The 26,778-nt window shown below is 38.9% G+C and overlaps 1 protein-coding gene across 5 annotated transcripts in view; it reads left to right on the top strand.

Annotated features, from left to right (window-relative positions):
• mid2 (midline 2) overlaps nucleotides 1–26,778 on the top strand; it is a 117,496-nt gene that overhangs the window by 70,454 nt on the left and 20,264 nt on the right. For 4 of the 5 annotated variants that reach the window (XM_077577837.1, XM_077577836.1, XM_077577839.1 and 1 more), the window contains exons 3-8: nucleotides 9,099–9,164; nucleotides 10,952–11,047; nucleotides 16,134–16,241; nucleotides 22,275–22,423; nucleotides 22,656–22,783; nucleotides 23,193–23,336. In XM_077577837.1, coding sequence (XP_077433963.1) covers nucleotides 9,099–9,164; nucleotides 10,952–11,047; nucleotides 16,134–16,241; nucleotides 22,275–22,423; nucleotides 22,656–22,783; nucleotides 23,193–23,336 — 691 coding nt within the window. The remainder of the gene's footprint in view (nucleotides 1–9,098; nucleotides 9,165–10,951; nucleotides 11,048–16,133; nucleotides 16,242–22,274; nucleotides 22,424–22,655; nucleotides 22,784–23,192; nucleotides 23,337–26,778) is intronic. The other variant, XM_077577840.1, reaches the window with a different exon arrangement.

Here is a 26,778-nt window from a genome sequence, read left to right as displayed (position 1 = left end):
CCCAGTAGCCATCAGTCATAGCAGTACAGTTCAATCAAATTTTGTCCTTCAGTCAGGAAATGACAGAATTGGAAAACAGATTATAATTTGGGTCCTCTAGCAGGTTAGCTGTAAAGTTGTCATTTCAAATTCTGCGTTTGTAGACTGAACTTTGTCCTTTCCAACCTTTATATCCCCTTTTTGCAAGAACCTTCTTAACAGCTACAGTAGTTCCTGAGTTGGAACAAGGCAGTTTAGCTCCTTGGGGAGTCTTACAAAGAAGAGCGCTTGCTCCAAATCTCCACAGCAAAAAGACCACTTATGCACAACGAACAGACCGCAAGGAATGCGTCTTTGCTATTTACAGGAGGTCATCCAATGACTATCCACAGGGGTTCCCCCTACTGACTTTGGCCACATCACAAATGCTGAGCCATAGTCCTGCTAAATGGGTGATCTCACATCAGGTCTCTCATCACATTCACATGTCAAAGATGGTGCAGGTATTCAGCTTGTGAAACCACCCTATTGTAACATACCACAGACGGAATGTGTCCTTCTAATCTGATCCAGATATCCCTTCATTTCTTGTCATCCTGCCACCAGCTGCCACAGTAGCAGGCTTAATATATAGGCACTTCTTTCATCATGTGTTACATGACCTCATCTATAAATGCATGTTAGTGGCGTGATTGACTGGCCTGCCCGCTGAATGCAATCAGATAAGGCAAAGTACAGTTTGAGATGAGCTAAATCATGTTGCTGTCCAGATCAACATATCCTTTTTGATACTAATGGAGACATTTTGATTTGTCATGTGAAAGAGGTGGGTGTACCGCATGTGCATAGTTGAACAAGACGTCCTTGTCATGCACATTGGTTTCATTCATTGGACCAGGCCACTAGTATGTGTCGCTTACGGAGCTAGAGCAGTTTCTTAAGGGCTTAAAGCTCAAATGAAATGTACAGATATGCGTGTGAAAGAGTACAGTAAAACGTGTAGCACGTGATCTGAGCTCTGCATAGGGTTTTACAATGTGCAAAGTGAAAAACGTCAATCACACTTGAATAATGTTTTTGTTAGGTGCTTGAGGGTGTAAAACAAGTTGTGCCACTCAGAAAGGTGGAAGTCCAGAAATTCAATTACTGATGAATGAATGAAGAACATTATATCACTATGATTTGCATTATGCTGTTTTTTGCCAAGTATGTTTGGTCTTATCGGTTTTTTTAAATAGCTGGTGCAACAACTTTAACATTTTAACTGAAATAAAATGGCATTAAGGCTTCAAGACAAGACTCTTGCTGTCAGATGAATTCCGGCATTACTGTACAAGCACAGACGGAAAAGGAGGAGGACAAGAAGATTCAGGTCAGGGCAATGCAGAAAAATTGGGCAAGGGCGACAGCTGACATTGTGGAAGAGTGATGATGAGGCATCAGATGTGGCAGGAAAGGAAGAACAAAACTAGTGGGAAATGGAAAGAGATATTATTGAGCTCCATTATTCGAATTCTAAATGACAAGCGCTCACATTTACTCAGCCAGCCTCCAGAAAAGCCTCGGGTTAAGGATATACTGTATAATATTGTTGCAGAGTTAAAAGAAGATGAAGTCATATTTCAGATATATAGAGCAAACATATTGCGATCTCTCGAAGGCGAAACGAATCACTCCCCTGATGTTGCTTTCAGTTGTCTACCTCTGCGGTAATAGATGCAAGTTTTGACAGTCAAACAAATTTTGAGATGCCGTTATTTACAATCGAACCCTTTAGTCACAAACAATGCATATTACATTTTAATTCCCTTGTGCAGAGAATCTAGTTTGGAGTGAGAGTGAGATTGACGCTTCTTTACTTTAGGGCCTGCAGATAAGAACAGCTACGAGGTGACCAACCAGCATGCTCTGCGTTTCTACAATTTGTGAAGCGAATATGATTTTCCTGCCCCGACTCCCACACATAGTGTTATTATCTATGTGCTGGAGTAAGATTATCTGTAGTGTCACTTGCCATGTGTGATATGGTGAAAGAGTGCAAAGGACCGCTGCGGGGGAAGTTGTGTGGCTGTGATGAAAACTGTTGTGGCCGCTAGTCGGTCATTGCAACTTGTTGTTGACGATGAGTACGTGACTCTGAATGGGTCTTCAGGGATCGAGAAAATAAACCATTACACTTGGTTCTGAATTATTTGCATGCAGGATTTAAGTTAAACGTTTTTTTAAAAATCTATTTCTATCAAGAATATCTCTTAACAGGTTTAATCATTAGATTAAAAGCAAGTATCAGACTATAACTATGAAGTCTTTAGTTGAGTCTCTGCATTCCTCTCAGTTAGAATGAGTCAACGCGCTGCTTGCACTCTTGTGGCATTTCAGAGAATAAGTCTAAATGCACAACTGTGTCATGTTAATTTCCCTCAGAGCCAGCGGCTGAACCCGCTCGGTCAGAATGTGTTTTTGCAATGCAGACCTTTCTGAAGGTGACAGTTGCTTTGTAAAATCCACTTAATAGGTTTGACTATGGCCTTCGGATTTCGGAGTATGCGGTACAAATTCTGGATAAGAGACTGATTTATTTTGTAGTAATAATCTGATGTTATTTATATCCTAAACATAAATGACAAGGAAAGCTAAAGAACTATTTTATTTATTTAAACTGTGCTGCACCATGGAACCATTTTGACAAGCGCTGAAAAATGCTCAGATTTTAGAGAAAATGCTTTCAGAGTTAAACCATAAAGCTTGCAAATGCTGTTGGTGTTTTGACTCTTCAGCAAATTCTGGTTACTTTGCATAGTGGCTTAATGTTGCCTTGTGAGTAAAAAAAGACACATTTCAGCAGATGGACCAATGCTAGCTCCTTCAGTATTCTATTATCCTACAATGTATCAAGTGTTCGTGTGTGATTTTTATTTATTTTTTTATTTTTTTATTTTGTTAATTACCTCTGATTTGGCGTACAATTCAAATCATGGTATAAATGAAATCCCTTGATGGGAATGTTATATATTGTGATATTAATATAAGCCTGGTGATCAATGACGGACTGGGACCAAAATTCAGCCCGGCAATTTTTTTTCAACACATCTGGGGGTGTAGACGACTAACGGCATTCGCCTTATTCTATTCGTTGGTGGGGGGGACTTAGCATTTAGTCTGGCGGCCGGCAAGGAAATCTTTGTGGTCCGCCTAAAAGGCACTAAGGGAAACTCTAAGTATGTAGCTATAATGGAAGTATTTCAGAATGAGTTTTATAGTTCTTTAGAAATGCTAATTGATAGAGAGAAAAAAACTAATATATATATATATATATATATATATATTTTTTTTAAATTATTATTATTATTATTATTATTATTAATTAATTAAAACTCAGCACTCTTTGGTGCCACTGAACACAAATACTACTACGCAATGTACAGTAAATATTTAATATACTATATATTCAAATGTTTTTTTATGTTAAGGCCCCTCCTCTTAGATGATGTGTGCACTGTGCAGTAATGTACTGATTTTTTTTTTCTGCTAACACTTATTAATCTGCTAATTTGCTGTTTTGCTTCTACTTATTTATTACAATCCACTGTATGCAGTGTGCAGGCAGACTTCTGTTAAGTGTGCTGTCCCACCTGCCTAAACACTTATTCTTCTGGTGCTTTGGTACTCTACATTTCATGTTAGCTTAGCAGTTAGCATGGCTTCTCTGTCTTCTCCTTTACTCATTCCTTGTTCTCCTTTCATGATATCGATACTTGTCAGAAGCTTATTTAAAACCAAGGAGGCGAGGATTATTGACTTTGAGGAGGCGCTCCACAATTTGTAGATGATGCGGAGTTGAAGCAGCTTAGTGCCTATCATTCCCCCAACATTTCCAGAGCAGGCAAGATGCTTGACTGTTTTTTTATTCTTTTTTTAATCCGTGCTTCCAGCTCTGTGGTCAGCCGTCATTGAAGCCATTTTCACTCAGAGGCAGTTGCAATGACATCAGCAACAAACGTTTGGTCACATCTGGTCACTAGGGTCCTATTCTATACTGCAGGCCAAATTTATACTTTCTGCCGTTTATCCTAGATCTGATAGGAAACGGATGCCATCACCCGTAGGGTTATAATTGACTTAATTTGTGTTAGGCTCCTACAATTGTCAGTCCAGGGATACAATTACAATTTGGCTGGCCTAGCATAGCAAAGTGAAAATGAAAGCAAACAGATGCAGGTACATAATGAATATGCTGCCTCTGATTATATTCATCCTCTTGTGTTTTCTCATTAATCAGTCATGCTATTATCAATGCTGCGGTGTTTTTGTGTGAGTATTATGTACTTGCCTCAGCTTTGCTGTTTTGCACCTGCACAACAAATCCCTACATTTGATTCAGCACGGCCGTTGGTAAGACAGTTCTGTTTGGGCAGCAGCAAATGAGACTCGCATGCTGAATCCTGAGCACTTGCTTGTGACTGGAGCATATTTACTCTAACCTAAGCTGTATGCACAAGATTGGAGTCTCAGCTTTATAGAAACGGTCTGTATTTACTTTGAAGCTTATCATACTTTGTTCGGTTGTCATTGTGTTTTTTTCAAATCATGTATCATCTGTTTTTGCAGCCTTTGTATGGCTTAAAGAAACGAAAAGTCACGGAAACATGCTGATAATATACCCAACATTGTCTGTACCTTATCGAAGCAGTGCTGCAATATCTACACAAAGCCTCCATCATGATGGTTACACATTGAATGAGGAATCACTGTGGTTAGACAGAAATGTTTCATATAACAGCTCCCAGCTAACAGCAGCAACCTGATGATATCATTTGCTGCGGATAAGAATGGACAAAGGTAACAAATCACACGGCACCCCGCTTAGATGATGAAACAATTTCACAAATCCACACGTGTCCATTTCATATATATTCCACTGCCCGTGGGGTTGAAGGTACTTCTCAAATCAGTGGGCAGATGACGGTTTCACACAGCTGAGACCAAATATATCGAAACTGATAACAATGAGCGGGTTGTAGAATGAAAAATGTGATGACATCGTAATGGTATATCAGTCTCATTTTGTTTTAAACATCTCACTAAAATCCATTTCAGACTAGGTCGTAAGTGGCATACACTCACCAGTCTCAACATTAGGTACACCTGCAGAGTCGAATGAGATCCAGTAAGTAAGCTATCTGTATGGGTGTGTAGTATGATAAGTAAAGTATACTGTGCACCATTGAAAACTACAAGTCAATGGGACTGAGTGCGTCCGTCAGCAGCAAATGTCCGTACGGTAAACACAAAACCATCACAAATATGGGTTTAAAATTATTAATAGTAGTAGTAGTATAGTTTTGACATTTGAGGTAGAAGTTTTTAAGTTTTGTGTTAACCAATCTTTTTCCCCCAGCCCTCCTGTTATTACTAATGTTATACTGTATATTCTAACACAGATGGCATATTACATTACCATAGAATTCATGTTTTGTACCACATGAGTTTGACCCTTCTCCAACCATTTTGGTTCAAGTTTTTCTTGAGCATGCGCCAAATGATTCTTTGTACCCTAAAAATATCATTGTGACACTGGTCTCAGCAGGCATGATGATTTATTAGTCTCTTTTAATGACCAGAGAAATGTCTTAATCCTCACCTCCCATGTGGCCAAACCTTAAAATATACTGTAATCACAATTATCTCTGTTCCGACTGACTTTCCCCCACAAACCTCACGGGACGCCATCAGTTGAGGCTGATTATGATTTTACATTTGTCCTTTTCATATTCCTCTGTGCTTGTTGTCTATCTCCAAGCAGTTCCATTTAAATTTCTCCATGGGGACTTGACCATAAATGTTAGTGTTTTATTTTTATTTCATTTTTTAGTTTTTGCTTCTGTTTGCTTTTATATCACCACTTAAAGCTGAAAGGTCACATGAGTTCAACAGCAGGTCAAGATGCAAAAATTAACAGTTTTTCTATGGCAATATGCAAATGTGTTAACGTTCCAGCTCCTTTCACACATGACAATTAAGGTCTTTAGCCACTGGGTGAGAAGACGAAGCTGGACCCACTCTGTTGCAACCCCCCCTTTCCATCCCCAGTTCTGTTGGTCTCAAGAGTTGTGCCCTACAGAATGTTATCCTTGGACAAAAAACACTGTTTCCCAGAAGGCTCATGTTACTGACATGACTTCACTTCTAAAAATCCTCTTGTTACCAACAGCTGTAAAGCAAGCCCGCTTCTATTCTACTTCTCTTTCATGAGTTTTAATCTCTGGCTTGCCTTTAGTTCTGTCTGTGCCTCTATCCCGCTGAATGGCTTGTGCATAGGGGAGGATCCTGAATTAATTAAAAGGGAGAAAGACTTTGAAGTCGGATACTTACCCTCAGGACTTTCTGACACATTTTAGTTGTTGTGGTGCCATAATGGCCCAACGATTTAGCAGCTGGACTTTTTCATCTTATTCCACGACAAGGCAGTGCAGGATTAGCAGCCCCATTATAAAGTTTTCTGTCTTTTTGCTGTCAGTATGTTGTTTCATGCTTGAACTTGACTGTCACCTTATGATGGAACATATTTTAATGTTGGTGAAGGAAAGTATGAAAGTAATGCATCCATGCCTCAAAATGGCCAGAGTAATTGGACGGTCGGGGTTATAAATTGCCAATTTGTCACAGTTGAACGCAAAGATGCAATAGTTACTGGAGTACATTTTATCATAGACAAAAAAGCACAGCATTGCATATAAAGTCTAATGAGATACAAAACAAGCTGGACCAAAATTGTTGCCTTTCAGTGTGTTTTTTTGAAAATGAGATGTTCATTCAACATGTTTATTATTGTGGTTGTAGTTGGTTAAATTAATGTCACAATTGTAGACGGCTTAGAATGATTAGCCAGAGGTTGGTCAATATTGACGGAAGGTCCATCAATGATAGACGCTCATTTTGTTGACGATTGATGGGAAACTTTGAAAAATTGACAAATTTAGCATTGATGGAAGTGTTTTTTCTTCCGTCAATGTAATTGTCAATCCGTCAATAAATTCGGCAATCTGTCAATGATGGATGTCCCATTTTAGTGACGGATTGAGAAATTACGATTGCCTGATGCCCACTTCGAATGACGGAAACATTGACATATGCTAATTGTGCCGCACAATCGACGAATGACGGAGTGACAGTGTGGCTTAAAATATTGACGATGACGGAGGAAGGTGTCCCAACTGTTGACGAATGATGGATGCTCAAAACTCATTGACGTGCCCACCTCTTTGTTTAGTTATCACTTGAAACATTGCCTACACAGTTATTGATTTATTTTATAGTCGCCCATTATGCTGTGACGCGTTACCGGGAAAAACTTCAAAATAAAAGAATTCCAAGGCTCACTCGATCCATCCATCGATCCATTTTCCCAACCGCTGATCCTCACCAGTGTCGCTAATGTCAGTGTATTACAGTAATGCATTTGGAAAGATTTTATTTTGAAGTTGACATCACCACGTTAGCTGTGTGTTCCATCATGGATAGCATGAACAATTGTTGCTACTGCTGGCTTGACTAGTTTTGCTCACGGTGCACATGCGGGCAATTTTTTTTAAACGGGATAGTTTATATTACATCAATTTGTAACATTGAATATTAAATATGTTGGCATGAGAGTCGGTCTACACCTTTTTCTACTACATCTACCTACTGGTAAATGTTTATAATATTTGTTTTTTTCTCTATAAATCCATGTACAGTATAATACGTTGGGACAATTTTGAATCTTCTTATATAGAAAAAAGTCTCTTATTCACTGGATTTTAGGCTAGATATGAACTAGTTTGAGCTCAACCAGCGTCATGTAGCAGATTGTGTCTTAATCCCTCTAATGCTGTTGACTGTATAAATAAATATGACAGGGATTTAATATCCATCTTTATTTCAAAGAGACGTGGGCAGAAGCATGAAACCAAGGAGATCTTCAACATCATGATGTAATGTAGAAGGGCTGGTCGAGGTGGTGACCTAACCCGAGCCGATGTGCTGTCAAGCTGCTGCATTTGTAACTGTAGCAAGATGGACAGAATAAGGGCTGAAACGGCATAACACGGAGGGAGTGGGAAGACAGACGATCAGGTTAGAGCGAGCGGTGGTGCTGCAGAGAAAGACTGAAACAATACAGGGTGGAGCGGAGGCGTGTTGGGGATTGAGCAAACAGAAGCTTTGAATGAAAGCTCCACCAGTCTGTGGCGACTATGCCAAGCTTTCCCTCTTTATCTCAATTTCATCAACCGTCTCCAAAGTTGTTGCATTCTCATCACGTGCAGAGATATTGATATTACTGTACATCATTCTAATACTCCCCATACCTGCCCTCTGCAACTTGCTATTATGTGTCTCGAACAACTGAAATGCAATTCATCACTCCTTGGTCACCCGTATCTCCACTCTTCCAATGCTTCTCCATTTTGGCAACTTTTCTGTATTTCTTTAGTTTCGTAAAATACACGCCACAATGCAGTGACTCCAATTAAAAGACAGTATGGTCTTGCTTTTGGGAGAATTATCATACATTTCCGGCCTAAGCGTACAAATGATTTAATGATTTGTATTCTATTGTCATTGTAATTTGTCATTTCAGTTTCCCCTCCTCTCAAAACTCACCTCAGCTCCACCAAGGAAATGTTTTATTTCTTTTAATTATTTGTTTGTTTGTTTTGGTTTGGTTAACTTAAGTTGAGTTGTACAAAACTTCTTAACCATTATTACTTTGTTTTGATGCTGAATCCAAATTGGCATTGCTTGGCCTTGGCTGAGTTTTAGTTAGCATTTGCTGTTGCACCCAAACCAAGCCAGCCAGTTTCATGTCAATAGTGAATTTCAACACGCAAATGAACAGAAAAAAAAGGCCTTGCATTGTTGAAAGATTCCTAGCTTTGCAGGTTTTTGTAGATCTGAAGCCAATAAAAAAAAGTTTATTTGGTAAACTGTTAAAAAAATTAAAAATTGGGCTGAATTCTCCTTGATGCAGATTTGGGGTGTTTAGCTCTCTTATTAATATCCCTCCATTTTCATGTATTTTGGCCACACTCATCTGTGTGTGTGCTCACACTTACACAGGTGTATGTGTGTGTTTGTAGGCTTATCAGGTGAGCCCGGGCAGAGTGTCAGATGCGGTAATGGAGGCTTCAAAGACAAGCGCTGCGGTGAGTTTTCTGCCTGTCCATTACCAAATCACCCTCACCCACTCATCCTTTTTACTAGGGTGCACACAGGTAGACACAGAAAAAGGATGAGGATGGAGATAAGCAGGCCGACTAATTATGAAGTCAGCACAAAATAAGAGATATGAGATAAGAGATGAGGCAGAGGAGACATGGGACAGTCTGAGCAGTGACCAGGTGGCAGGCTGATCTCCTCCTTCTTCACATGCATGACAAGAACTCCTTAAATCCATGATGCTTGTCTGCTGCTTTGCTCTCATCGCAGCTGTTTTTTTTTTTTTTGTTTGCTTGTTTGTTTTGGGCTTTTTGTCCCTGCCCGCCGCCTCCATCGTTTACTTGCTCCCTTTGAACCACTCTGTCTGTGGCCTCACTCGTTCCTATTTGCATCTTAATGCGGCTGCATGTGCATGTGGAGTGCATTTATTGTACTATTGACCATCAAAGTTATTGAGCCTATGATTGTTAAAATTCATCAAGGGCCATTGGCTTTGTTTTGTATCATGTAATTAAAACACTCAAACATCATATTAAATCATTTAAATTATATTTTCAGGTTATTCTTTTCTACAGAATGTTTTAGAATAAGAGAGATATTTTTCCATAATATAACACACAATTGATTTTAGAATGAAGTGCCAGTCAATTATGTTTTATTATTATTATTATTGTTGTTATTATTTTAATTGAATTTGATTGTATTCATCATGCGCTTTTTATGCTGAAAATCTAAAAACGGATGTGCATTGCTTTAAACAAGGGGTCTCTATCCTGCCTGTTTTTCATGTTTCCCTCCTCCAGCACACCTGAATCAAATGATCAGCTCATCAGCAAGCTCTCCATAAGCCTGATAAACCAGCTCAGTGGACTAGTGGTAGAGTGTCCGCCCTGAGATTGGGAGGTTGTGGGTTCAGTCCCCGGCCGGGTCATACCAAAGAAATGGGACCCATTTGCCTCTCTGCTTGTCACTCAGCATTAAGGGTTGGAATTGGGGGGTTAAATCACCAAATGATTCTCGAGCGCGGCCCCCTGCTGCTGCTCACCACTCGCCCCACTTAGGTGGGTGTGACAATCAGTGGTACTTTAATAACGATCCCAATTATGATTCAAGTGTGTTGGAAGAGGGACACAGGGGATAAGGGCTCTCGAGACCCCAGATTTAATCCATAACTTGTTTTCCTGACTTTATAGGATATAAATATATTGTACATAACCCAGGTGTCAGGCAGAATCCTCGTAGCGCCAAAATGATCACTTTTGAGGAGGCGCTAAAACGGCTTTTTTGTTCAATTACATTGCACCGTCAAAGAGAGCAAGCCATTTTCAGTAGATCTGTGAAAGAAAAAATACTAAATTGTGACAAGTTTTGGCCTGACGCCTGCAATAATAATGCATAACAAATTTCTGTTTTTATGATACATTTCTATTTTACCACTGTCACCTTTACTCTGCTTAATATTGCTCTGGTAGTAATGCATGTGTGTGTATCGATATTGAATCATTGAGCATGCCCATACACACAAAAAACATGGCGGGACACAGAGAAACCATGTGATGATAGGCACCCAGCAGGAGATCATCCACACTTATTTGTGCTTCTGTTTCTCACGACTGTCTTGACAACATTTAAAATTTACAACAGTTTAATATCCGGGTGGATCAGTTTTGTAAAATTATAGTTTGCTTAACCTGACATTTACATTTGTGTTGATAAATTATGTCTTTGTCCCTCCTCCTTTTGTCTGCCTCTTCCTCCACTTCCAACTCCACAGCAAACCTTGGAGAACAACTTGACTAATCTAGTGAAGAGGAACAGTGAACTGGAAAACCAAATGGCCAAACTCATCCAGATCTGTCAACAGGTTGAGGTATGCAACATCTATGTATTTATTTATTTGTAGTATATTGTAGTACAGGATCATTAAATGGGGTTCAGGCAGGGAGGCTCGCCAGGATTGATACTGCTTGATACAATACTTCACATTAGGAACTTTTAATCAAAAGCAAGCAGATCACTACAACATTGATTATAAACATAATCCTTTACAGAAAAATCTTCCTAACCTCTAATTTCCTTCATGTGCTGTGGTTTTAGAATCATCGGCACTCCAATCCATTATTTAAATGAACTTTTCCAGCTTCTGGTCAAATATTGAGAAGTCACTTATATTTTATAAAAATTCTTTATGAGCGATTTATTCAAGATCTGCGCTGCAATGTTGTTTTACAACCATCTATAATAGAAGAGGTTTCATTTAAAAGCTGAAACTGCTCTTTTACTGGCTTAGTGCAATTACTGCAATTGGCCATTCCAATGCACTTGGCGAACTGAGTTCACTGCCGGCGCACAGCTTTGAAATTTGAATGTTGAGGTCTGATTGAGCCCTTTGTGAGTAGTCAATATTACAATTATCAACACAGAACAGCCCCACGTTGGTCGATACTGTTCGGAATGGACACTACTATCTTGGCTTCAGAATGCTAACCGATTGCGTCAAGTTGAAACCTTGAAAGAGTTTGATTTAAATAAAGATTTTAAAATAAAATCTGAGACGATGTACAGTAGTGCCTTGATTTAAGACGGCACGTTCTGTCACTTTTGACCTTTTCTATTTGGCATTGTGTTGTGATTGAAATGAAAGCAGTCAGCAATGTGAAGTTTAAGTGCAGCCATCAAACACTGATTGCACTGCACACACACACACACACACACAGTAATGATTTGTATCAAAATCCTTATACTAAATATAGTGACTCTTTTGCCGATCAATAACGGGTCACCAAGGTTACCTGTGGGTTGTTGTTTTGACACGTGGTTCAATGACGAAGACTCACTCCAGTTTCGACTTCACAATGCTGATTTATTTTACTTAGAGTTTGTTTCAATTTTGTTTCCACTTGGAAAGAGAACGTACGGTCCATAATGACCAGACACAACACGATCACCCCCACCACGCCACCCACCACGGTCTAAAACAGTTTTTCTTCTCCCCCTGGTTACACCTGAGACTCATCATCCCACTGATTAAGTAGTCTCAGGCCAGGGCAAATGGGCACCACTGCTCCCCCAAGTGGTGGGAGGTTTAACAAATAAACAAGTTAACAGAAATGGCTCTTACACTAAAAAATAAACAGCGTTATCCCTGGTGAGATTTGACTGTCCACCCTGAGAAGTTTATTATACAGACCAGACTCTATTTTCTAAAGAGTCACTTTGAGGGCTGTGAATGCATCTGTTCAGCCAGTCAATACCAAATGACTGCTGCGTCGTGATTCATTAAGTGCAGACAAACCCAACGGCATGTGGAGGTTGTCCGTTGTCTGCATGCAAATAGAGTATGATCGACAACGTGCCTTTGTCTAGACAAATCGAACTTAAAATATGTTGCAAAAACTTTAGACACAATTAATTTATGTATGGTTAATTTCCTCCTTGAAACATAAATTTGTTAGATTTTGATTACTCATATGTTCAGTTTGCTTTAGTTCAAACACAACAGCCACAATTCAAATACTGAGAGCACCTAATTCCTTGCAGCACAGATGGACCAAGCATGGCCAAGATGGCCGTAGCATCACAAATCATTTGAGTCAGGTGTGTGTCTCGACCTCCGCTGAACCCCTGAGACTGACTCACCGAACCCCTGGGGTTCGATCAAACCCAGTTTAAGAACCACTGCTTTAAGGGGTGGCTTGGAGCCAAGAGAGAATACATTAAGTTTAGTTGCAAATCAGGATGAATGTGCTTATAGCAAGTCACTGTAATGTGTTTTCCCCACAGTTTTTGCACCTCTCTAAAGTTCTTCTCTAGAATGTCCTTATCAAAGGGCTAATTTAATTATTTATGGGAGGAATAAGTTTGAATAGTGCTGGTATTAATGTGAATAGAGAGAGTGGTCACCTTCAAGTGAGGCATGCCCTGTATCAAACCTATAACCTTATTGTAGGCATGGCAGGAATGTTGTTCTTTCAGGAGAGTGGGGCAAAGAAAAGTGTCACACAAAAAAAAAAGACAAAGTTAAAAGTAAAGTGCATGGTTCGGCAGCGAGGTTAAGAGGCCAAAGGGAGGGAGTGCGTATTTTGCGCAAAGAGATGCTGCTTGAGTGAGGGTGTGTGAAGAGGCAAATCTGAGGAGCTTTAAAGGGCCAACCTGGATTCCCATCCTCCTGGTTTTCATCATGTTTGAGGAGATCCGATCAAACACTCAGCCAATGTGTCAGCACACATAACACCCTCCGTTCCATCCTCTTCTTTTTTTTCGTCTTGTTTGTATTTGTTTAGTTATTCATTTTAATGTGCTGGGTGTTTCAGAATTTGATGCATGGTTCATAAATTGTTGATGAGCAAACAAATACCATCCTTGAATTGCCAAGGAGACAGAAAGCCAAATAGGGAACTTCCTGCTCATGTATTCATGGAAAGGTCGGGGCAAAAGTGTGTTTTGTGTGAAGACATGATAGGAGATACACCAGGAGAGACTCATTATGTATTCTATTGTATTTACAAGCTGTGGGGAAAGATTAATGTGACTAAAAAAAACTATGGATTTTTCTTTTCTTTTCGTTTTACGCATGTCTCATTTGGAGCTTGTTTGCAGCAATCTTGTATATTTTGATTGTGACTGGATTTGTCACTATATGTGTACATACATTCAGATAAAACCTCAACCACATGAAGGTTGGCTAGAACCCACCTAGATGTCGCCTATAACCTAAAAGTGTAAAAGACATGAGAAAAAGTACAAATAATGATTCCAACGATTACTTCACTCTGAAGTTGGCGATGACGAGCTGTCAGTTGCTCTGTTTTTATTGTTTAATTAAAACAGTCTCACAGTACACAAAAGCCATGGACATATGGTAGTGTTCAATGCAGAAAAGTCACGCAAAATATGCGTGATTGATCTTGTAGACATATTAGAGTCGGATTGTGTTAAACTGACAGCTATCTTAAAATGAAATGTAGTGACACAAGTAAGGAGTGAGTTAAACTTCAGAGCTGCCAAGTGTTATAGATTGTGGGTATTTTGTTTTTTAAATCACTAAACGCTTCCGCATTACCCCTGGTGTGCTGGTGACGCATGAATGCATCTCCTGAAGCTAACGGTAGTAGCGGACGACTCATTTTGGCTAACAAAGTGGTGCTATCCCCCGATCGCTGATCTTAACATAACCCAATCGCTGCTATTCATATAAGAACGCGGAAGAGAAGGAAAGTGAGGAGTTATGAGGAGATCGACCTACAGCAACCGAACATTTCATTCCGCCGAAAGAGTGCCATAGCAAATTGTTTGCTGCTAAAATGAGATGGAATAAACGTCAATTTCAATATACAATATGATGCCCTATTCATTCGTCTTTCCATCACTGTCGCTGTTAAAGTCACAGGACCGACAGGGTACCGCCTATAAGTACTGTAGTCGACTTGTCGGTCTATCATGTCTGCGTCTTTTTCGCCGAAAAACACATCTCTGGGGAACCGAAACTGCTTCACGCCATTCTCCCGTCACTTCCAACAAAAGCCAGCAACGCAACGTGACCGCCTAATACAAATTAATTAAAAAATTGAAATGAATCAGTAGAAAAGAAAACAGAAACAGACACACAGCCAGGAAGACAATAATGTGGCTTAATGATGTCATATACGGTTTTGCCAAGATTTTCGACGCGTTAATCAAAATCCATGATTGTTGTTGACATATTGTTTAATACAACAAGTCCTATTCACTTTGTGTTTATTGATGCACGCCATCAAAGTTATTATTCAAAATTACATTCTGATTGTTGTCATCTTTTGTTTTTTGTTTGTCGTGCTTTGTAACTAAAATGATGCGGCGTCACATTTTTTAGTAGAAGTCACATTGTACAAGTAAAATTTTCTTTAGATACTGTACTTCCCCAACTTTTTTCATTCCATATGTATTCTGAATCAGTTCAACACAGTAGCCTGAATAATTCAAATGCTTGGGCCCACCGCTAAGTCCCATTATATCAAATTCATGTCAACGCGTCCAAGAGATAGCAAGGTTCTGCTCAGTTGCTGGAAAATGTTCAAACTTTGGCTTCCCCTTGAGTATACGAGGTAAAGTTTTAACAGCAAACACACATTTGTAGTGCAGCTTGTGTGAACTTATTTGGGGATTTGTTCAGTGGTTAATTGGGCAGTGTTTGCTTGTCTTGCAGCTGACACTGACAAATGTGCATGCTGAAGGCTGAATGGGCATTGCCGCGTCATTAAAATGCACATACAATTTGGTTTATTCATCTGTCGTCAACAGACAGCGAAACAAGAGATTACATTGAGACATCACACTATCAAGCTTCTTGGCCACATGATTCAATCATGCCATTGTCTGCTGGTGAATGCTTTCTGTCAGACGTTAAAAAAAAAAAAAAAAAAGTGAATCAATGCATGTCATTACAACACCGTGTTGCAGATTAACTCAACCTCATGATTTGGCTGATTGCAACCAGAGTTGAATTACATTCTTCATTATATACTTTCCTATTGAGTGATTCCACTGATGACGATGTGCTACATCGGGATCATATTGGACTACATTGACTTGTTCGAAGACATTCCACTGACAATTCCTTGTTAATCATTTTATCAAACTCAGTTGTGTTATTATTTTTTTGCCAAGGCTGCTTTTCATTTTCATTTCGTCAAAGTCTCATCGCTTACGAGCTTTGTTGAGTAATGAGGGGAACATAGTCGTGATATGTTAACCACTTTTTTATGATAATTTTATTTACACGGAAGACATTTGTTAATTTTTCCATTTGCAATAAATCTGGACTTTTTAGCTTTGTAGTAAGTTAACATCACTTAACCATATTAAACGCGATATGTTTGACATTCATTCAGTGCCACTGACGGCTATTGAAGTCAAACATCCATGATGTCATCTGGGTCGATGAATAAAAAAAATTGTGTGTGTCTTATCCTCTCCAGGTGAACACCGCCATGCACGAAGCCAAGTTGGTGGAGGAGTGTGACGAGCTGGTTGAGATCATCCGCCAGAGGAAGCAAGTCATAGCTGTGAAAATCAAGGAGTCCAAGGTAAAGAACGCTCAGGACTACTGGTGCTCAAATCAGGGTTCTACGCTGCCAATTCTGATATTGATCATCCGGGACTGAGATCTGCCTATCACGTCCGCTAACGATCACGTGGATTAGCTGTATTTATTTTCGAGCTACAATGAATGATTATTTTAATAATCGATTAATCTGGTGATTATTTTCTTTTGATTAATCAGAAAATTGTGATTAAAACATATTTTTTACTCCCTTTATTTATCCAACAGAAAATTATTTCAAATGGGCTTGGGTCGATTTACTGTGTGTACTGATTTACCGTTTACTGTGGTTTTAAAGTCAAGCTTTCAATAACCGCTAATAATAATGTCACCAGTGATGAAATCTTTTTTTCTTTCTTTTTTGAGGGGACGTCTAAGCAGGGCACATTATGATTGCCGCCTTTTTGAAGTTAATTGCCCCCAATTAACTTTTCCCCCCTCCTTCTTGGCACATAACGGAAAACGAGGGAAAAAGCAAGACGAGCTACGGCAAACACAGATGTCAGATTACCGTGCATTTTCCTTACAAAAAACAAAAGGTGCTAATGCTAAGCAAGTACTAGTTAGCCACAACGACATCATGAGTAGCCCACAGGTCTAGCTCACCAGTGATAGGAGGACACTGTGACTTACTAAAAATAATTAGAAGAAGACTGTTAACATTTATTCATGTATTCATTTATTTATTTATTTAAACTTAACATGATTCACATTTCTTCTGTACTAAATTATCAATATTTCTTTTAAAAATAAAATTGTGTTCAATGGAAAGAAAAAAATTATATACCCAAATATTAATAAAAGTTCATTTTAGAACGGTACTTAGATTTAATAATAGGCAAAAATGTTGATAGTTGTTTTCGTAAGTAACTTGTGTGTATATTTACTATTTGGATTGAACACAAAGAATATCAGTATGGAGAACTACAGAAATGTATGAGATTCTTTATAATGAGATGCCTTCTTGAAAGATCCTTTTGAGAGAGAGTGCACTGTCTGGTACGTCTATGAAATATTTGCAACCAGGTATCCAATGAAATCAAACTTTATTTATAAAGCACCTTTCATACCTTGAAATCACGTAACGGGTCTCCAAGTAAGACAGCAGATGGCAGAACCTTGGTGTCTTTCACCTCTGGTTAAGGCTGGTCATTTAGTCCAATTAAGTCAATTATTTTTTGAGTTATTTGTTTAGCCTTCAGACCTTTACCACTGATAGTGGTAAAGTGTGACGCATAATTATACACATCAACCACTAAGTGATGTGTTAAATATTAAGATGAATGAAAAGCACTTCACACCATTCTCGTAATCACAGATGTTGACAAATGGATGAAGTCAAGCAAAGTCGGAAAAGGAGGGCAGTGGAAGGCTGGGCTAACCGGAGGGGGAAAGGCAATGATTCATTTTTTTTCGTGATTAAACAAAACAAAATGGTTTGCGCACTAATAGAGATGACTGATGACCTGCTTAGATGAAAAGAGGAGACAAAAAATAAATATCTCTATCAAAAAACTGTAAATCTTGTCTCATCACAGAGCTTCCTTTGTGAAATGTTTTATTAGGTTTAATTAAGAGGCCCGCAACAAAAGACAGTTACGCAAGTCAATAACAGCTACTAGAATGTGATTTAGGAGAATTGTAGTGAAATGGAAAAACTGAAATAAACTCACAGGAAAGGTGTAGTTCCACCATTAGTGAAGTTAACTTTAATGGGCTTATTGGATGTAAGGGGATTTAGCAATGAAGTTTTAATAATTAACACTTACTGAATTGACATGTCAATCCAGTTTTCTAATTCTGCCACCTGCAGTATATTTTTGTATTTCTATTTGGGTATAAGAGAATGCCAAATTATTATTAACACCTCTTACTATGATGTAGTTCAATTCACACCACTGCAAAGTACAACAAAAACAACTATTTTTATTTATTTAACACCACCCAGTAATTTCTCTGCCCAGCCAACCTTTTTAATACATCACTTTGCCTTATGGTGATTATAATATGTATAATAAAGTACTTTCTTGCTAGCAGCTTTTCAAACAAATTCATTGCAAATGCAATGTGTCATCTAAAATGTTTCATCTAACCCTTGGCCCTGTAATGTTTAGGCCATGAAATAATGCAGAAGTAATTTGTTAAAGGAGTCCAGTGTTTAAAGTTCTGACAGTCGTACAGGGACCGTAAACAAAACATAATTGTGTCAAGCTTCAAAAATAGAGTCTGCTGTCGTTTGTGTGAAGAAAGTGTTCATCTGTGCAACAGAATAACAGGATTATGCAGGCATTGATCACAGTGTGTACAGAAGAGCTCTCATTTCCTCTTAAGAACTCTGTTGCTCTCCAAGGAGAAGGTTTAATCTTTATTCCCATGTCTTGATGTGTGTGACTTTATTCATCCACACCCCCCCTCTATATTTTTATTGTAGTATTGAAAACTCGTTTAGAATCTAAAATACTAAATCAAACTATTCTTTTTTTTTTATTTATTTTTTATTTTTTTTTGGGGCATATTTGTGTACAATTTGTGCTCAAGTGAATTTTTCGAGCTTTGGCGCACAGGTGGGAGGAGAGGGAAAACAAATTGACTTAAGCAACAAAAAGTTTGGGGTGTAGTTGTCGGAAAGTGGGTCAGAGAAGTTTGGAGCTGATGCCTCAGAACTTTGTCTGGTTCCAGTTTCGCTCCGCTAATGTTTTGAACGTTTTGATGCTCTTGTCCCTGAGAGACAAACTGTAAAACTTCCCAATCTTTGTAAGAGCTTAAGAAGTGCATAGTCATAAAAAAGGGGCTGACATAAAAAGGAGTCTTTTTTGTTGCTTATTAATGAATGAGGTTGAGTATTGTCTACCCACAGTTACTTTTTTGTGGGAATGTCACATTAAGAATTGTTATAATGAATTAAAACATTGGCTAATTACTACTTCAGTCAGTCCTGTGCATCCGTGTCTTCCATTCTAATCCCTTTATGAAGCAAAATTGACTTTTAAGGTGTGATTCTTGTAATAATACTCAGTTGGGCGCCATTGTCTTCTGTTTTCTTCTCTTGCGCATAAACCGTATGTGTGGCTATGTTCACACTGCAGGGCATAATGCCTAATTTTGACTTTTTTGTTCAATTCAATCATTTTTATGTAGCTAATTTTGCAACAGAATGTATGTGTTAAGTGACACGTGCACAAAACATGGCATCCCGTGGCGCAGTTATAGGCATGGCCCGATATTAGTTTATGACTGAAAGATAGCCATGAGTAATAATATTGCTGTGTCATGGTATTGCAATATTAAAATTACAGCTCTAAAATGTCCTTATTTAAAATATTTGGAAAAGAAAACCTTTTTCCCCATTGAAGACAATCTAATTATTTTTAAACAAAATATAGAATATACTAAAAAGAAAAGGTGTACAATGTTAAGTATAAATAAATAAATGTTAACATGTCCTTCTGGTTTGATTTTTCTCTTAGTATGTCGCAGTGTCCCATCACTGGTTTGCTATTTTTAGAACAAACCTGTTGGCTACTCATGTTGTCCTTGGGGTTAACTAGTACACACTGGCACCTATAGTACGTACACCCATGGTTATTTTGTTTATTTATTTTTTCAAGGACAATGCAAAGGCATCCATGTAACTATAACTGTCTCTGTCATACCTCCCTCCGTCCCTCCTCCTGCATAACTCGTAGGTTATTTGGCTGAAGAGAAAAAAAGTTACTTGGAGGCAATTCACTTTAAAGACGTGGCTTGTTTATTCAACTCTGCAAGCAGCCAATAATATTGTGCCCTACTTAGAAGTCCCCTAAAAAAAAGAAGAAGAGAGGAGCTCATTACCGGTGACAGACAGTATAAACCGTGACTTTTTAAAACCATGGTTAACCATCTAATATCATAATATTCGTAATCGGCCCATGCCTAGGCACAGTTCATGTAAAAGTAAATAATATGTTCACTTGTGTAGGTATCAATCCTAACACAATTGTGACATTTTCAAGAATTTTGTGCTTGAACTCGATCTCCACTTATATTTATCCGTTTTAAAGCATTTTCATTTTGCCACATTTTCTGCTCCTTTCCATTTTGTACCATCAGTTTTGTCAAGTAATGGTGACGTTTGTCGCCTTTTGATGATGAACATGTAAGGTGTGAAAAATAATTCAGCACCAGCTGACATTTTTTTTTTCAATTTCATTTGTATCTGCTTGGATTTTGAAAGCTCCAATCACAAACTGCAGTCATCATAATGGCACCGTGAGTAAGCGATTGAATCATTTGTTTTTATGTGATCTATGCCAGCTGTGAAATCCATTTAAGCGATCGCTCACGCGTGGTGCGACGCACTGGCAAAGTTGCTAGGCAACGTTGATCATCGCTCACTAACTTTTCTATTGATACAACAGCTCTAAACATATGTTCAGTCAAGAGCGCAGTATTCCGATTCCATTACTTTTATTGAAATTATGAAAAAAGAAGATAAAAACACGTGCATCTTCATAGTAGCTCATTAAATGAGCAGTGCACACGTCACTAGTGATGATTAGTATAACTTCCGGATCTGCTGCACAAATTAATCTCGTGTGACATTTTTCAAATGGAATTTGGACGTCTCATGAAAACGCTACGCTACAGGAAATAGAGACACCCTTCAACAAGAATTCAACAAGTCACGCCTTTTAAGTTGTGGTCTGCCCATCAGCCTCTTGCATGGTGTCAGAAGTCTGGATAGGGGAATCGGCGTACCTTGAAAGTGTGCAAGCCAGGCGTGTTGGGAAAAAAATGATTGAATATGGCCATTAGTTTGTAGGTTGGGTTTGACATATATCTTTTGACACCTCCTATGACATATTGTCCAATCAAACAACACGGTTGCAGTGTTTTGTTAGTGTGTGTTCAACAAGCTGCTTGGATGTCATTTATAGTGACAGCACATTATGATGCTCGAAGTGGAGAGCAGATAACGGCCAATTGACAACTCCATTAAGTCGCCAGCTCAGAGCAGCTTCTAAAGCGGGAGCAGCCTTTGCAGCAACAGACAGGAAGTGCATATTAGGTAGTGCTTTGATTCTCCCAGAACGTTTGATGACAAGCTCTTAACCAATCCCCTCCCTGTGAGGGTTTTTTTTTCCCCCTCTTGAGTTTTTCATTTGCATAATTCACATCTCACAAGCAAATGGAAATTTAAATCAGTCATTTGTTGAGGTCATTTAAAGGTTTATCTGTTAATGCTGCAGTTATTGAATTAGGAATATTTGTGATTATTGCTTTAGCTGCAGTGACGTTATTGTGCATCAAATACATTAATGTGTCACACAAATGTGTTAAAATTGCCAAAAGAATATAAAGTCCAAGGCTAATATAGCGCTTGGGGAAACCCTTGAAATAGTAAGCTTGAACTTTGTAATACCAAACTATACTAGTTTGATAATAACTGTTTTGAACATTGCTAAGTAGTTTCAGTCGTGGTATAGTTCTTGTGAACTGAAAAGTGCCGAATGCTGAACTCTACGACACGCTTTGTAATGCAACACAACAGATTGAAGAGGTCAGCACAAGAATGAGGAAGCCAAGCATTTCATCTCACCTTTCACCCGTGAACTGGACCTCTGTCGGCTGCATTCTTTCTGCTTTCCTGCCTCGCCTGTCCCGTCATGTAATGTCTGTCTCTAAGAGCAGTAGAGAACTCGCTTGTTTATCTAGCGTGCACATAATCCTCTGAAACAAATGTCAGCAACTCTGATGCAAATATTTATAGTACCGTCTTCAGAAGGATTTGTTTTGCCTCCAACAATTTGGTTTCACCTAGTAGATGTCTATCAAAGATGGCAAACTCGGACATCTTCAGTCTGTTATGGAGGTGCAGAATATTATTCCAAACTGTATGTAACACGTCAGAAGAAAAACATGTAAAAGAGGCAAAGAAGCTAAACAAAATTAGCTACTTGGCCTTTGGAAGTATTATAGAAATCACAAGTTACAACATTAAAATAAAAGTAAAAGTAAAGTAGAATTTGTCTTCCAGGTGATGAAGCTGCGCAAATTGGCCCAGCAGATTGCAAACTGTCGTCAGTGTCTGGAGCGCTCCAGTGCCCTCATCACACAGGCAGAACAGAGCTTGAAGGAAAACGACCACGCCCGCTTCCTTCAGACTGCGCGAAATGTGGCTGAAAGGTGATGATGAACACATTCACTGATTATCTGCATCTTCTTATGACAGGTCATCAGTTTTCACGTTTGATTTGGCTGAACCTGCAGCAACCTAACAGGCTTCTGCTGCTGACAGTATTACAGGGCTCCAGATTTTGTTTTAGATTGCAACTAGTGCTTTGATGGTTAATGCAAACGAAATTTTAAAAAATTTCAATCTACTGCTGCCTTTCTTTGTCTCTCCTAAATACACCAGAGTTGCCATGGCGACAGCCTCCTCCCAGGTACTCATCCCAGATGTCAATCTGAATGAAGCTTTCGACAACTTTGCCCTGGACTTTTCTAGAGAGAAAAAGATTCTAGAAGGCCTTGATTACCTAACAGGTACATTTTGTAACTGTACATACAGACACACATAATGAATTATACTTTTATAGGAGACTTTTACCGTCGCTCTTTCAATGGTTTTGCTTGGCTGTGTTGATGCAACGGGGTTATTTACCACAGTATAGATATATAAGCTATTTAATGGGAAACACAATGCAGTGTCCATACAAAAACATCACATTACAAGGATATAGAAAGACAATGTATTGATTATCAATGTGTTTATAGGTTGGTAGTTGGCAGTAATGTAAAACTATACTGCGTCATGCACTTTGCATTTTAACACTATGTGATCATTTATCTCCGCCAAAGAATATTCAAGAGTAAAAGATGAATCAATAATTTCATAGACTTAAAGCTATGCAACTGTATCGTTCACTCACTTTGAAACTTCTTTCCCATGCAGCACCGAGCCCGCCGTCCATCCGAGACGAGCTGTGCACGGCGTCACACGACACCATCACTGTTCACTGGACATCTGAGGATGAGTTCAGCGTCACCTCTTATGAGCTGCAATACACCATATACACTGGACAGACTAACTTTATTAGTGAGTTATGAGGCACACGCACACACACGCATTTAGACGCACACACACGCATTTAGACACACACACACATTCACCGGAATGTCAATCATATATGCTCAAGATGATGATTTGAGCATGTTTCTGTTCAGATCAGACCCCAGCATGAAAATATAAGAAAGTGGAACATCTCAGCTCTTTATGTTTTTCTGAGTATTTTTACCATATGCTCAATATTTTATTCTATTCTATTCTCGGGTAACCTAGATTTTCTCCCCGTCTGTTGTCAATGCTAAGTGGTTAAAAAGAAACTGAGCTGATCTATGAGTGCTGCAAATTGTGAAAGAGGAGCAATGTGAGCAGCCGTAGTGATGATTTAAATGGATACACCAGTTCTATCCAAAGAATGTTCTGCCAATAATATTTTTTTTGTCCGACCACTACTAATTACTAATGGTATGTTACTGATATTGGAGGAAGCTTTAAGATTGCATAAAATGCAAACGACTATTAAAGTAACATAGACTAGTAAAATGTGCACAATGTGCGAGTGTGAGAGAGCGCACCGAGTAGGACTGTTGTTACATGCCTGGGAGGTGGGAACGAACGAACGAACTGACTAGTCGCGTCCTCCACACGCGGGCAGTTTGACAAAGCTTCACGGACGGGAGGAGGAAATGCTGACCAGTATTTACTGGAACTTACTCGTCTTTCTGAAGGAGCAAAAGTTTGAGCTGAGAGTCCAGCGGCATGATACGCGCTGTAGCTTCTTGCTAGCTAGCCTGCTAGCCTACAAACAAATCTTCCTCCCACCAATTCGCTTTTTAAACATCATACACAACATATACACGGCTAAACTTGTAACTGGGATAAAAGGTAATTTTGCAGTTGATGTCACGCATCGTCATCCTCATTGGATGACTGTGTCTAAACTGTGAAGTGTGGTTGCATTTAGTGACAGTTCGAAAACAACATATGGCCTTCAATCAATCAACCCATCTATAACCTTCATGATTTTTAATTACACAAGGATTTTTGCTATTTGTGGGCTGCCCGGGTCCCTATCAATCCCCGCAAATAGCAGTGGCACATTGTATAGAATATATATTGTGATGATATTTATTTTTATTTTGTCTTCATGAGCATACTCGGTATTGAAGTAATCCAATGTAATCAAGTTACATTACTTTAATATTATCGTACTTGGATTACGTTACTAACAAAAAAAAATTTGCAGATAACTTGTAACTGTAACGGAATACATTTTAAAAGTAACCCTCCCAACCCTGGTATTAAACCACGGACATTCATTGCCTTTTACAAGTATTAAGCTGGGATGCTGTGCAATGTACCATGGAAATTACTTTGACGGTAAAGGATTTAAAAAAAATATAACTCATTGTTATGTTAGTTAGTCATTTTGTTTCGTCATAGATTTCAACAAATGCTTGGCTCAATGTGGAGGAAGAAAAAGAACGAATGTGAAAGTCGGAGTGGATAATGGTTGTAATGGGGGTAAAATACCTCTTACGGAGGATGACGTGTTTATTCTACATAATTATGCACACTCATACACGCACACACAAACAACAACTGCACCCCTGGCCTTTAATCTGCTGCTTTTATGTCTTTATTCTCTTCTCTCTTTCCTCGTGAGCAGCCCTGACTTTTCTCCATCTAGCCATGAAAGTGGAGTGCCCTGGCCCGTTTGAAACATTAGGATACATTTCAAATCTGACTCAGACATTCAGCCTAGTGCTGCCGCACAGCCCTTAGAGATTCACAGCAGACATTGAAAACGACAGAAACCATTAGGCTTACTATGCCACTTAGATTTCTACTATTGTAAACATTTAAAGCGGCTAAACGCTTCTATTTGAGCACCAACTGATTCTCAGTCCTCCTGGGGGGAACAAAAGGTGGAGTGAGTGGCCTTGTTAGAACTGTCTGTGCAGGGTCATGTAAGCGGAACACCCACCAAAAAAAAAAAAAAAACACTCAGCAAGTATTGTATCAATGCTGGGTCACAAAAAAAAAAAATGTGTGCAGACCACCGTCAGTCATAATTTGGATCAAGACCAAAAGAGATCACAGCTTTGATGGGAGTAATAAAAATTGCATGCAGTTATTTATTAATTGATCAAGTTCTAAAACCGCATATGACCCACATTTGAACCTTATTTTTTTACACCCCTTGGGCTGTTTTTAACTTTCTGTTACCAGTCGGCATGGTCCTTCTTCAGCCTCCATACTACAGCCACCAATTTTCTATTTAAATTTAAGAATACTCATGAACTGTCCAAATTCATAATTTACATAGTTGGGTGATTCAATAGTACAAAGAAAACAACATACAGTACTGCCTTATTAACAACATGGTGTCTTTTTGAATGAACATTTTTACTGTCTCAAGCATGTTTTCCTCTATTAAATAACTGAACCACTGCATTCCATGGATATTTGGTCATGAAAATGTGAAAAATAATTGTGGCCTTTCCCATGTTAGTTTGACCAATGAGACGACTCCCCCCCCCCCCCCCCAGTATAAAGTAAAACTATGGATGCTCTATACCACTTTTTTTCCAGACCAATACCATTTTGAATACCACCAATACCAAGTACCAATAGTACTAGTACTTTTGATATATAAAATTTCCCCCCCAAAAAACAATTAAATAATTTTTAAAAAAAACACACACACCTATATATCCCAATATGGCATTTTCCTTAAAATTGCATGTAATGGCAATTTTCTATTCTTCTCATTTCTAGTTGCTGATTATAAAACAGTCACAAGAGGGCATCCGATACCGCCGTCAGGAGTACCGATACCTTAAAATAAGGCTGGTATCAGCGCCAATTACGATACCCGGTATCGTACTCACCCATCCCTCGATAAAACCAAATACATTATGACAGAAACTTTATCTAATAGCACAATATCGCATTTCCAAACTGCTGACTCTGGGTAATAATGTGTGAGTTTCAATCTTGGCTATTAGTGTCCCTCTTATGTGTTAAGTTAGCTGTTTTTTTCACAGAGCAATAATCCAGTTTTGGGGCGACAATCATTATCGCACAAGCCTATGGTTGCCCACACATACACAATATTACCTTGAACTCAGTGTTGCGTCATCAAAGAAGAGTTGTCATAGTCTCCAAGGGTAGCTAGCTAGCATGTGTTCCGCTCTTGTCATCTGTCGAGGACACATTTATTTTCTTTCCCATCGCCCAGTTTCCTGTTGCTGCGCATTACTTTGAAGCCGCAGTGTTCTACAAAGCTGTGGAGCTGATGACAGGAAGCTCTTTTGTTCACACGAGACGTGATAACAAACTGCTGTGTACCAATTCAGCAAAAAGGTGCAATTAAGTGTAAAGACTTGACAAACAGTACAAACACACTTCCCACACATTTTCTTTTTGAAAGCATGCCATTCTATAACTGCTTTTATACCATATCCAAATA

This window comes from Vanacampus margaritifer, chromosome 10 (assembly GCF_051991255.1).
Source record: "Vanacampus margaritifer isolate UIUO_Vmar chromosome 10, RoL_Vmar_1.0, whole genome shotgun sequence".
NCBI lineage: Eukaryota > Metazoa > Chordata > Actinopteri > Syngnathiformes > Syngnathidae > Vanacampus > Vanacampus margaritifer.
Note: the sequence above shows the minus strand (reverse complement) of the source record. Positions and strands in the feature narration are given on the sequence as shown.